Raw genomic sequence first — 14,427 nt, forward strand, 5'->3', positions numbered from 1 at the left:
CGGCCTCATGGCATCCACATTTTTTTGGTGCCAGAGGCCAGACTGAGAATGAGATCCTTCCAATGGGTCCTCAGAACTCAGTGGTCCCAATTCTCGGGGAATATGTCAGATCTTCTGCAAGTCCCGAGCGCAGTTGCTCAGGGTCTATTATGGTGGGTTTGCAACAACATCCTCAAGGGAGAATCTTTTTGGCAACCATGGCCGGAGATAACAATAGTAACGGATGCCTCACTCACGGGATGGGTAGCTCCCACCAGCGATCTGAATCAGCAGATGTTGGTCTCATCAGAGTCCAAACTACACATCAACCCCTTCGGAGCTGAGGGCAATCAGACTGGCGCTGAAGGCCTTCCTGCCCTCTGTACAGGGAAAGAATGTCCTGATAATGACGGACAACACAGTGGCCATGTACTAGGAGGCGTAGGATCAATACCTCTGTGCAGAGAGGCAATGCAGCTCTGGTTCTGGGCAATACGAGAAGGAATCTCTCGGCAGTTCATCTAGCTGGAGAGCCGCGACGGCAGACTCTCTGAGCAGGCAGAGCAGTCTCCCACGAGTGGGAGTTAGCTCGGAAATCCTTCTGGAGATCTTCGCCACTTTGGGGAACCCCTCAAGTGGATCTGTTCACACTTCCGGTTTACCGTGGTTGTGATCAGTATTGCTCAAGGGAATTTCCCCTGAGAGGAGCTCTAGGAGACGCGTTCGTGGTGGACTGGGATTTCCACCTGCTGTATGTTTTTCCTCCAGTCCCCGTGATTCCTCAAGTAATCAGGAGGTTGAGATCTGCCCTCCAATACGTCTTGCACAAAGAGAGGATCTTCTCTCTCAAGAGGAAGGTTGAGTTCTCCATCCAGAGACACTCAACCTATATGCATGGTTTCTGAGAGGTTGAGATACAAGGATTGGGATCTTCTGGATGACGTAATGGAGATTTTGCTTTTGGCCAGAAGGCCAGCCACAAAATCCTTGTACCAGTGCTGCTGGAACAAATTCAGTAACTGGTGCAGAGATGAGGATGTGGACCCTTTTTCAATGTGGCACCCCAATGGTGCTTTCTTTTCTGTTACACCTAGCCAATCTGGGGCTCCAGATTGGAACAATTAAAGGATATCTTGCTGCGCTGTCCATTTTAAGTGCTCCTCGGAGTGGTTTCTTACTTTAAAATTACATTAATCATACAGTTCCTGAAGGGACTTACCAATGTATATCCACCAATACCGTTTCATGTCCCAACTTGGGATTTAAACTTAGTTCTTAAATTCCTAACTTGTATACCATTTGAGCCTCTGCACTCCTGTCCATTGAGGCTTTTAACACTAAAGACTGTCCTCCTTGTGGCATTAACATCAGCCCGCAGGGTTAGTGAACTACAGGCTCTATCATGAAAACCTCCATATTTTACAAGGACAAGGTAGTTCTTAAGGTTTAAACCATCTTTCTTACCGAAAGTAGTTTCCGACTTCCATTTGTCACAAAAAATTATTTTACCAACGTTCTATCCTCCTCATTTGGGAAAAGAGGAGAGATTGCATAGACAGGACCCCAAGAGGGCCGTCAGTTTTTACATTTCAAGAATGGCAAAAATACGTCAAGATGGCCAACTCTTCTGGGTTACACAGGTCGTAAATTGGGGTTAGCGCTGACAAAACAAACTATACCCCCGCTGGATCATGCTGGCTATATTGGAATGCGAGTAGTAAAGTTTATAATCGCTCAATCTCTACTACTCCTAGTGTCAAAGTAGTGAAGGGTAATCAATTCTTTGTGCTTTTTGCACCAATTTCTCTCACGTTTATCTTCCCCTTTGAGAATTGTTTCCCCGTAAACAAATTGGGATTTTGCCCATTTTTCTTGATACCTATATTGGAATGCTACAGATTAGCAGGAAAAGACCCGCCGGATGGGCTACATGCTCACTCCACTAGGGGAATGGCTACTTCTGCGGCTTTGAAGAGGGGAGTCCCTGCAAAAGACATTTGCTCGGCTGCAACATGGACATCAATGCATACCTTTATCAAGCATTACTGCTTAGATGCCTCCTCCAATGAGGGGTTATTTGCCAGGGCGGTACTCGTTCCGTCCATGAAAACAAACTAGCACTCCCACCTCCAAATTGATCACTGCTATGGGAGTCTATCACAAGATGAGGAATACGTGGGAGGACACAATCCATTCGAAGAACAAGTTACTTACCAACTGTAACGTTCTTTCGTCTGGATGTTCCTCCCACGTATTACTAATCGACCTTCCCAGCCTACCCCGGAGTACAGTTTACGTTTTTCTTAGACTTTCCTCTCACAATGGGACTATCAGTCACAGCATACGCCTGGATGTTCCATGAGTATTTCTCAAAAAAGAACTGAAGCCAACGGGCGCAGCTCGAGCTACTTATACCAACAGTGACGTTGAAACGGAACAGAGCCCGTCTAGAGACAATCGACGCCACAACCTCGAGCACAGTGCCCTTTACCGAAAAAGAAATTCCGAAGCTGTCGATAACGAATATCACAAGATGAGGAATACGTGGGAGGAACATCCAGTCGAAAGAACGGTTAGTTGGTAAGTAACTTGTTCTTCTGTGGGCTACTGTTCCAGTAGGTCATGGACTATCTTCGAATGGATTGTGTCCACCCGCGTATTCAGCTGCTTCGGAATGTTTTTTTTTTTTGGCAGAGGGCGCTGTGTTTACTTGATGTCCCTCGAAGGCCTCCGTCTCGAGGATGTCATCAACCCCTATTGGCTTGAATTCTGTTTTTCCACGAATGCTATCGCTTCGAGAAATATGACGCGCTTCGTTATTAATCATACGGGAGCATGATTTCTTCGTCTGACACAGACTACCCCGAAGACCAGGTTCAAGAATTGTTGCGATTAAGAATCGAAGATGTCATTGACCAATCCACACCGCCTATGGCTATGGTGTCTCGGGGTGGTGCCTAAGACCTCGACCTGCTGTAAGTGCCAGTCGATGACTGGGAAGACCCTGAATGGGTGAAAAGGGAAATTGGTGGTAGGTCGAAACCCAAAATCTACCACGGCCAAAACAAAACGACTGACTAGTCGAGAGGTGACTCTCTTTGGAGGAAGAAAGTTAAGAGGCCAAGATCAAGAAGTGGCTCTCACCACTCCAGATCACTGTTGAAGTCCAAAAAGAGGCACCATAGGTTGCCCTCATCGGCGGATACCACCCCTAAGATAGTATCTTGCTCGACAAAAAAATCCAATCTTGCCGAATGGGAGGCTTTTAGGGCATAGCTAAAAATATTTGAAAAGCGGAAACCCACAGCAAGCCATGCTCCTACCGTGCCTTCCAAAGACTCTGGTAAAGAAAGGGCTTGACCTAATTCCCGTCCACCGTCAAGCCCGGGACGAAGGCCTTGATCCTCACTGAGAGCCGCCAAGGCCTCAATGCAATGAGGGTCATCGAATGATCAGTCGCGTTGAAAACATAAACACAGGTCGAGGTTGTCTACTCTAACGCCGGCTGCACCTTCGATGCCGGCCAAGCCATCGACGTAGAGTGCCCCATCAAAACGAATCCTCCAGCATCGAAATCCGCTATTCATCAAACCCCTGATGCCTGAAGAAACGTATGTACCTTTACCATGGAAGGACTATTTTAAGTCCCTTACCTTAATTTATGAGGCGAATGAACCATCAGACGATGCACCATTTGGCCTCCAATTTGGTAAACCAAATGTGCCAGATAGGTTCATTTCTGAGGAATAAGTTTGAAATACCTTTATGACAATCTGCAGACGGCCAATGGGGTGGACACTTCACTTGAGCTAGAGTTTGGAAGACCAGAGGCTGGGGAGCATGCTGATGCATCGTATAGACGGCTCATGTCCAAGGTAGTGGAATGGCTGGGGTGGAGTAGGCCTCGGTTACCATTAACAGGATGATTTGAATGACATCCTGGATAAGGGTCCTCAGTCAGATCCTATATTACCTTTCCACATTGCTGTACAAAACAGGGTGGCCGTGCATTTGGAGACGCCAGAAACCATTCCGGCTATGAATACAAATTAGACCAAGAAGTACCTCTCTTCCAGTAGTGACCCCGACTACCTGTCAAAACACCCCAGAGAGTCTGGTGGTACAGGCAGCTACCGCAACTTCTAAGCAAGCAGCTTACCCTATCATCCCTCCAAATGGGGACGACAAAAGAGTAGATGGATGGGCAAGGAAGGTCTTTTCTGCAAGGAGTATGTCACTCAAATCAGCCAACTCCACATGTGCCCTTGCAAAATGTGCCGTCACTCTATGGGACTGAATCTCCATGGCGGCACAGCACATACCCCAAGGGGGATAAAAGAGACTGGTTCTTGGCCATAATTGGAGACGGCAAAGAAGCCATGTGCCAGACTCTTCAGTCAGGATTCTGCTGACCGCTTCAGCATAGCCATGGCTACTGGCACCAGTATAAACACAGATTTGCGTGATTGAAGTCTGGTTTGCACTCCAACATGCCATTTGACAGGTCTCATCTGCCACTGCATCAGCTGCCTCAAAACCTCTGAGGTCTTGAATTACAACTCCCCAGTGGGGGGCAGACTGTCTCGGCATCTAGAAGAATGGCGAGACATTACTTCGGATGTTTGGGCATTGGAAACCATATCCCATGGGTACTGCCTTCCTTTCATACAGAGACCTCCGAGTAATCCACTGGGGATTCCAGATAACGCTGCTAGAGAAAGGTGCTATAGAACCGGTGCCTGTAGCGGAGAGGAACAAGATGGTATTTCCTAATGCCCAAAAAGGACCTAGGACTGAGACCCATCTTGGCCTTGAGATACTTGAACAAGTTCCTTAGGAAGGACAAGTTCAAGATGGTCACACTTTCTCAGATCCTTCAGGCCCTCCAATTCCAGTATTGGATGTTGTCATTGGACCTTAAGGATGCTTAATTTCATGTGCAATCAATCTTGATCACAGAAAATACCGGAGGTTCGCCATTGGAAATTCTCATGATCAGTTTCAAGTTCTGCCTTTCGGGCTGACCTCCGCCTGAGGTTTTTCACCAAGCTGATGGCGGTTGTGGCAGTGAGGCAGGAGAGGGGGGTGGGGGATTCACGTGTACCCCTACCTGGATGATTGGCTGATCAGGGTGCATTCTCCCGAACAAGTCCTGGATCATCTCAACGTCACCAGCCACTCTCTTCAGACTGGGCTTCTCCCTCAATTACAAGAAGTCACTTGAGACACCTTCTCAAACTCCAGTTCATCCAAGCTATTCTGGATACATCCTTGGGGAAAGAGCTCTCCACCCGAGGTGAAGGCTCAAGATATTCTGCAGATGGTCTCCAGCGTCTCCCGGCCTCTTGTTTTTTGATTAATTTTTTTATTTTTTATTTTTTTGGGCACAGTTCCATCCTCCACTCTTGACTCCTGCATATCCCTAGGAAACGTTTTTCAAAAATGGGTTGAAAAGGGGCATTTACTAGAGTTTCCTCCGATTCTAGAACATGCCCTAGGGTTTCCTAAGATGTATAGGCAGCTTTAAACATATTCCAAGCTATTCATTACTTAAAGACACGGTCTGTCCCATTACCACTGAGCAGTTCTCCTTCGGGAAACATGTTGCCACCAGAAAGTCATGGCCTGATAGTGGACATTACATCATGCAAGCAATGCCTGTTAAAGTAGAAACTAAGCCAGGCTTCAATACTGTGCCAGGAGATATCCACTTCCCTGTACTAGTTCAATGAAAACCTTGCTAGCAAATAAAATGCTCTTGACTTGTTACCGCCTGCTATATCTGAGTGTTGGTTAAATAATCTAACCTGCTGACAGTAATTTGGTATTGGCCAAAGATTTCAGTGTGCTGGCAATATTAGGTGTGTGCGCTTGCCACCTAACCTGCAGTGCTGCAGCTGCTCCAATATGCCTCAACAATTAAACATGTGGATTTCAGCTCAATATGGCAGCCTATCAATTCTCCCTTTTAATCAAATGGTAATCGTGATTGCCAGGCACTATCCCATTACCATTCCCACCACAAACTGCTCCATGCCAGTTTCCTTTGCAAATCATTTTCAAGGGCATTTATATTGCGTATTGTCACATTACGTTGCTTGTAGATTTGCCACATTCTGCCTACGTATCAGCACATCATTTACATAATTCTCTACTGCCCTAAGACAGAATTTCCTTGCTGCTGCAAACATTCCCCTTGCGCATGTAGGTTGCCTAGACCACAGAATGCAGACACTGGGACCTCACACAGAGCCAGTACCTACCCACAGTCTGTCCCTTGCATCAACCTGGGCGGGTATTCAAGTCGTGATGTTAGTCCTCACTTTCCATCTCCGCCACTCTCTTGATCCTGCTTGTGCATCTGGCTGGGTCTGCTGTAAACTCTCACCCAAGCCTATGACGAGTAGACTGCACGCTGCTACACTGCATTATGTGCCAATGGCAACACCCTAGGCGAGTGTCCACACTGCATCAGTGTAGACAGTACTACAACTGCTGTCAACTTCTTCTAGAATCCAGATGGGGTCTTTAGTCTGAGAGGGGTCCATTAGTATGGTGCTGTGACTAGAAGTCTCTTGTGTGAGTATGCCATTTGTCATCTTGTAGTGTCTGTATGTAACTGTTATCAAACAAATGATGTTAAATGGAAAGTGATTGCTTTACAAGATAAAATGATCTCATTTCTTTTAGCTAGAATATGTGGGCCGCCTCCAGAGATAGCATCTGGTACACACAGTGGAACTGGTGGTGATTATCCCTACCCAAGTGCAGTAAGCTATACGTGTAAAGCTACATTCACGCTTATTGGATCCTCCACGATATACTGTACAAAGGACGGTTTCTGGAGTGTACCTACCCCTCAATGTGCAGGTAAATGTCATAATTTTATATTCTGTGTAACACCTAGGGTGCATGAGAGATGAACCTCTTTATTGTACATTTTCTGTTATGTGGTCTGGCACACCAAACCTTTCCTTTGTGGTTGCAACGGTGTTTGTATTATCGCGTGTGAGCCCTTGGGAGGAGTGGGGGGGAGATGGAGGGGTTTGGCAGGAGTTTGCAAGGTTTCCTTGGAAACCTGGACTTAATGTTCCGTCGTACAATTCTCCTGGTCAATCCCATTTTCAAGGGCGCCAGGAACTTTACCCTCAAACTCAAGTATACAGAAATTCTATTCTCACTTTATCAATGGTATTAAGAACTGGGCCAAGTTGCACCATGTGGTGAATCTTAAAGTAATTAGTTTAATGTTGATGCTAGTGTTGTCTCTGGCGGGTGCACACGATGACAGCCAATGTTCTATTTGGAGTGTCATGGCATGCAACTGTTCATTTTGACAGTTGGTCACTACTCCCAGGGCTGGCATATGGATCTGTGCGGGCTCTAATTACCAATTAACCTATATTGCATTCTATAATTCTAGTGGAAGCTGCAGAGTATTACAGTTGTTGTTTTTGTAACTCGAAGGGACGTCGACACAGCGTGCCAGTAATACTATCCCTAGTGTGACGTCCACTGTACCCATCATCCTTCACGTGTTTAGGTCCCTCAGATAGTTTTTTTTCCACCATTCTAGACGGACACGTGTAGCGGAGTTCCTCTTTCGGCGTAAAGCCATTGACTTATTTAAATTACCTGTAGTTCATTCTTTCTATCCTTTATTTCACCGACCATCGAAATATTGTATCAGTGAAGACCACTGCCCATCGAAAGACTACTGCGGCTGACCGTTCGGCCTTGGAAGGCTGCCCCGGGCCTCGTCCCATACAGTAGGGGGAGGTCATTCTAGGATGTATATGCCCCCGTCGGATCTCTGCCATTCCGATACACCAATAGGGAAAGGAAGTACGGTATCACCAGTCAAGTACCGACGCATCTGCAATCAAAAACGTGTTTAATCACAAAAAAAAAATGCGGGCCGTAGCAAAAGAACACTCTGCCTATCCAGAATGCAGCCTGGGGCTTGGAAGGTAGCCTGGCAACGCTGGCGTCCTCTGCACTGCACGGTCTTTCGCCCGGCTTGACGGTACCACGCAAGTTTAGTTACATGATACGTTCTTCATAAGCTCCTCCCTGTGATTCTGCCGGCGCTTCTGAACTTTCTTCGGTGGCGTTACGAATTGCTGTCCTGTTTCCCGACTCCTTGTTTCCCGTTATCCTGAACCTCCCCGCCCCCCTATCATTGTCCACCTTGTTATGACCTCGGACCGTCCCTGTTTTGCATTCTGAACTACGAGTTTGAATCAGTTGCTGCCTTCCTGACCACGGACCGCTACTGTTTTGCCTTGGATATTGATTCTGTCTGCATTGCCCGCCCCCTGCCTGACCACGGACCGCATTTGGATTTAGCGTGGATTACGTTAAGAACATTGTTGCCTTCCTCTTGAAAGACTTGGACCGCTTCTGGATTGCTTTGGGTTTTGTTTCCTCTTGCTCCTTACGGAACTTTGAACTGCTTGCTTTCTGAAACTCAAGAGTACACGGACTAGAGACTTTCGGGCGTACTGTGTGGGTTTTGAGGGATCTTGCCACGAACTTCTTCAGCTCCCCCACTCTGTTACCGTCAGACAGGAGTCCAATATGGTAAGACTGCTAAACTAGTATTAGGGATCTCCTAGCAGTAACTGAATTTAGGTGTCCTTAGTAAGTAATCATTTTGCTGTGCTCTCTTTGCTTAGACATCAGGTGCCTGCATTTACCAACCACATCAACACTGCCTTACCTGAACTAGCAGGTTAGTGGTATTCTGTGTATGGTGTATTTTGGCTTACTTGTCTACGCAGTTCTGATACTTGCCTTGTTTTCAGCTGGTGGTGTGCTATCCGGTCCATCGTATCTCCACTTCTACGGCGCCTGGGTCATCGGTCTCCTGTCTTTCCATTAATAGACCATTCTGGTTGTCAATTCTAACAGCCAGACAGGTACATTATTAGGAAGACTTCGTCTTCTACACGACGAGGCAACTCGCTCCATTTCAAGTGCTTCATTGTTCTCACACACTTTTTTCTTATACTACTTTCGCCCAGCTGCCATATTTTGTAGTTAGGGACAAGACCCACTTTAAATTCTGCCCCAAGTGTAATAGAACATTTCCGTGGGTCGACGAGCATTTAACTTGTCTCCCAAGAGACCACGTCAAGGCTTCTTGTCTAGCGTTTAGGCTCTTCAAGCCCAAGTACTGACGACAAAACACTGGGCCCGCTACGCCAGGCAACTCGAGGCCATGGAGGTAGAAGGCAAGGCCAGTAAAAGGCCCTGTTTTGCCCCTGTAGGGTGCATGTGAGCGCTACACCCAACCCACATTCCCCCACCGACCTGCCGTGCTGGAGCCCCCATACCTGAAAGCATCTCCAACTGCATCAGGGAGGAGTAGGAGCTCCCTCCACCCACTACAGAAGCAGCAGGCTATAGGATCGAGGCCCGCGTGCCGTGCCAAATGCAAGGTAGGCCATATGCCTCTCCCAGCTGCACGCTAGATTTCAGCAACATGATTGTTTTCTCTGCCACAGTTAATTGCACCCTAGCATTCTAACCTGCCAGCTTGTGCCTTATAGATTTGCACTCTGACACACTACTACTGTCCTCGCACATGACACTTTAGCTTTGTAGCTTTAGGTACGACCCGGAATTCAGTTGCTGCCCTACGGCTTTATTGGCTTAAGTGTCCTACCCGAACCCAGGCGTTGCCTAATTCAGCCTATGTACTATTCTGGCTTAGATGCTGCCACACTGCATCATGTGCTGCAACTTAGGGTCGCTAATAGACCACATTTGATTTGTGTTGTGCCTTATGGTCGCTAATAGACCACATCTGATTTGTGTTGTGCCTTATGGTCGCTAATAGACCACACTCGATTTGTGTTGTGCCTTATGGTCGCTAATGGACCACATCTGATTTTGTGTTGTGCCTTATGGTCGCTAATAGACCACACTCGATTTGTGTTGTGCCTTATGGTCGCTAATAGACCACATCTGATTTGTGTTGTGCCTTATCTGTAGTTACTACTGTACTTTACTACTGTAGTGCCTATCTAGTGTCTACACATACGTTAATTGAGTACACAAACTATTCTTGCTAATAACCTATGAACCTCACTGCCCTCATCATTAGAGCCAAGTCACCCACAATGGCCACATTTAGAGGCGCCACTCTAACTATGGCTACCCTCCTCCCGTTACTCCAGAATATCTCACCTCAGAATCGCGCCCACACAACCCCACCAGTTTACCCAGATCTACGATCTCCAACAGAATGGATAAACTGATTCGCCCGCCCACCTTCACCCTCTGTCCCACACCCCTTAGAAACACAAGACTAGGTTCTCGCCTTGTTGCACCCACTACCACATTCCTGAACGCAGCCCCCACCGACCTTGATTAGAAATGATAGACTCAGCTATCGCACTAATCCTGATACAAAACTCACCAGAATGCTCATTAATCAGACTAAGAACCCCAAGCAGCCTACCTCACTTACTGACCTCCCACTGAGTCACAACCCTGCAATACCTCACTCGCCACCACACACACGAAAGCCAACCCCCCACAGACCTCTATCAAGGGAGCTCTCATCTACGCTTGCTCATTGGTAGCCCACGCTACTGATGTCGCCGACATTATCTCCACTAACCACCTAGACTTTATCGCTATCACGGAGACATGGCTCCACCCAGCAGCCGGTCCCACAATAGCTCTAGCCACACCGGACAACTACAACATCATCCGAGCTGACAGAAAAAATGGAATAGGAGGAGGAATGGCAATTATTGCGAAATCCACCCTAAACATCAGAGAAGTAACCAGCACAACCCTACCTTCAGCCGAACTCTTATCCGTCAAACTCCCATTATCTGACACACAAACCATCCTGTTCCATATTATATACAGACCCCCAGGACCCCCCCCCTCCACCTTTGAAGATGATATCTCTCTCTTACTCTCTACCAATTTGAAACCGAAATCCCAAATCATCATTCTGGGAGATTTCAACTTGGGACTCAATGACCCCAATGACAACCAGGCCACCTACCTTAATGACACGATTACTCATCTAGGCTTTACCCAACACATTAACCAACCTACACATACAAAAGGAAGATCCCTGGATTGGCTTGCAGATGCCAATTGCAACCTCTCACTGACTGACATCACTCCCTGTGCGTGGACTGACCATCACCTTATTACCTTCTCTTTACCTAGATCCTTACCATCTACCTCACGACCCACTAAGTTACCTCAAATAATCTGCAGACATAACCGCAACATCACTATAGAGAAACTTAAACCTCTTCTCACACCTATCAGTAAAGCTAATCTACCTATGCAAAATAACAACCCATCAGCCATGGTAGACCTATATAACAATACCTTAGAATTAGCCCTCAACCAGATAGCTCCTCTCAAACAACGAAAAGCCAAACCTATTACCCACTCCAACAAATGGTTCTTAGCAGAATTAAAAGCTCTCCGCAATATTAAAAGAACTGCTGAAACTAGCTGGAGAAAAGCCCCTTCTCTCTCCACTAAAGACAAATTCGCTTCAGCTGCCTCCACCTACAAATCCGCCATCTTAAATGCTAAAAAAGAGATCTATAACCTGAGAATACAAAATGCCAAATCTGGCACTAAAGAACTTTTCTCTATACTAAGAGAACTTGAATCACCATTGCCTCCTACAGAGGACTGCATCAAAGACAAGGCCTGGTGTAACAATATCCAGCTCGCTCTCGCTAACAAAATTGCCCTCCTACAAACTAAGATAGAAGCAAAAAAAGCTAGCTTTGCCTCCAAGCAGAACCCCAGCAGCAAAATAAACCACACCACCCCTTATTGCACCTCCTTCCACTTCTCACCAGTCACAGAAGAGGAAGTGATCAAGATAATCGCCATTCTCAAAACATCCAACTGCAAAGGTGACATTTGTCCCGCATCTGTCATCAAAGACGGTGCTAATGAGTTAGCCCCTCTCAGATCAACTCTCCTTCAAAAACTCAGTGGTCCCCAACAACCTTAAAGAAGCGTGGTCCTACCCCTGCTCAAAAAAACAAACCTAGATCCCAACATTCCCACAAACTACAGGCCCATCACCACAGTCCCATTTCTTCTCAAAATCTTGGACAGGGTAGCCTATCTCCAAATACAACCTTTGGAAGACAACAACCTCCTAGGTCTGCGACAATCCGGCTTTAGACCAAGGCACGGGACTGCAACTGCCCTCTTGGATCTAAAAATCCAAATGGATGACGCCAAAGACAAGGGCAAACTGGCTATCTTGCTCTTGTTGGATCTCTCCGCTGCCTTTGATCTGGTTGACCACCAGATCCTCACTCAACACCTCTCCTTGGCTGCTGCATTCTCTCAGAATGCCACTAAGTGGATCCAGTCATTTCTGTCTGACAGGTCGACTAGAGTCTTCGCCCCCCACTGCGGCTGCAGACCCTATCCCAATCACATGTGGAGTGCCCCAAGGCTCCTGCATTTCTTCCACACTTTACAACGTCTTCACGAAGCTCCTATTTGACAGTCTTGATGATCTGGGTGTCAGCTACACTAATTATGCAGACAACACCCAGGTCCTCATCACGCTCACTGGTAGCTATGAAGAAGATGTTGCAAAGCTTAATGATATCTACTTAGAAATCCAAGCCTGGATGGCTACACACAGTCTTTGCCTAAACGACAATAAGACAGAATTGCTTATCGTAGGCTCCCAGGCTCGCCTCAACAAACTGGACCAAAGGTGCCAATCCTTTACCATTGATGGCAACATCATAAAAGTATCCAAAGAGGTCAAAACACTAGGTATATACCTCGACTCTACCTTGTCACTAAAGAAACAAATAAACTCTACCATCTCAGCTACCACATACACCAATAAATTGATCAATGCCTGTAGGCCTTTTCTCTCCACATCTAGTTGCCTCACCCTATCTAGAGCGCTGATATTGTCTAAATTAGACTATTGCAACACACTCTACTTAGGTACTACCACAAAAAACTTGAACAGGCTCTAGATCCTGCAAAATAATGCACTAAGATGTGCCCTCAACCTCCCGCGCAAGGCGCACATATCCACGGTTAGCAAAGAAGTCCACTGGCTCCCGATCCGCGACAGAATTAACCTAAGAACCCTGGTCATCACCCACAAGTGCCTGTCACGTACTGCCCCACGTTACCTTTCAGACAAATTCTCTAGACATTGCCCCATTAGACCCACCAGAACTCCTTACCTGCACCAACTAAAGATCCCTAACTATAACCTAAAAACAGCAGGAGGCTCCAGTTTCCCAGTGCTCGCAGCACAATGTTGGAACACCATCTAGACTCTCACCGACGCGACCGGCCAGCTGCCTCTCTCTACCTGCAGTAATGTTTACTCTATAGCCTATTCAGGATCAACCTGTAACCCGGTCCTCACTCGCCACTGTAACTACTTTGTGCCTATTCTCTGTACATTCCATTCTCTGTATATTCTACTCTTGTATGTAAACATTCAGAGCCTGGACTAATGTACGCTCTGTCTGCTGCATTATGATGTTCGTGTAACGATATGTAACTCTGCAGTGCACATGATTATGAGCCCAGCTACCTGAGGGTTCGGACGCGCTTTATAAATAAACAAACTAAACTAGTGATGGCAGCAACGCCGCTGTTTCGGACGGCGAGGGAGACTGGGTAGCTTCGGCTACCCAAGCGCAGGCCCCCGAACCCAGACGACAGGCCAGCGGCCCTGTTGTGGGGACAACGCCTGGTGGCGGAAGCGCTACAATTCCATCCACCACTAAACGGATACCCCCAGGTCGAGACTCGACACATGGGCCGAGCGGTCGACCATGCACGGCACCCAGGGAAAGGTCAGTTGAGTCCCTGTCCTCTGGGCATTCTCGCTAGATCGCCGCACAACCGGACCCTACCATCGAAAGACTGTGCAGGTAAAACTCCCACTGAGGGCCGATCGTCCGCAGACGAGGCGGCCTCAGCCCTACCCCGCAACCGAAAATCAACGCTCTGCGCCAGGTCAGGTATCCGGCCCCAAACAGTCAGATCAACATGGCTCGGGGCACCGGGGGAGGGGTCAGGGGGCTAGAGATCACAAGGAAGTCCTCAAAGACCCCTCATAGGGATAAGAGCCCTAATCTAGGCACATTCCCCACCCCCCTTCTAGAGGCTAGGCCTAAACAGTCTGCGGTAATTCCTCCCACAGATGAAGATTTGAGACTTCCTTCCCAACCCATGGTCATCTCAAGTTCGGCACAGTGGCCATAGTCTTGAGGAGAATCTCCTTCAATGGCTGGTTTCTACGAAAAAGACCCTGCCTATATTGAGTTTTCACTCCACTTCCCCCACTACTGCTCCCTCTGGGTCACGAGTCTCTCCTCAACCCCCTACTAAAAGGTCTTGCTGAAATTCCAGTGTGTAGCACAGTCCTAGAACTCTATGGCCCTAACT

The 14,427-nt window shown here is 47.3% G+C and overlaps 1 protein-coding gene across 26 annotated transcripts in view; it reads left to right on the top strand.

The window, feature by feature from the left end:
• LOC138520852 (membrane cofactor protein-like) overlaps positions 1 to 14,427 on the top strand; it is a 382,475-nt gene that overhangs the window by 52,956 nt on the left and 315,092 nt on the right. For all 26 annotated transcript variants that reach the window (XM_069633230.1, XM_069633234.1, XM_069633235.1 and 23 more), the window contains exon 5: positions 6,670 to 6,849. In XM_069633230.1, the coding sequence (XP_069489331.1) occupies positions 6,670 to 6,849 (180 nt within the window). The remainder of the gene's footprint in view (positions 1 to 6,669; positions 6,850 to 14,427) is intronic.

The sequence above is a fragment of the Ambystoma mexicanum genome, chromosome 13 (assembly GCF_040938575.1).
Source record: "Ambystoma mexicanum isolate Mex_15411 chromosome 13, UKY_AmexF1_1, whole genome shotgun sequence".
In the NCBI taxonomy this organism is placed as follows: domain Eukaryota; kingdom Metazoa; phylum Chordata; class Amphibia; order Caudata; family Ambystomatidae; genus Ambystoma; species Ambystoma mexicanum.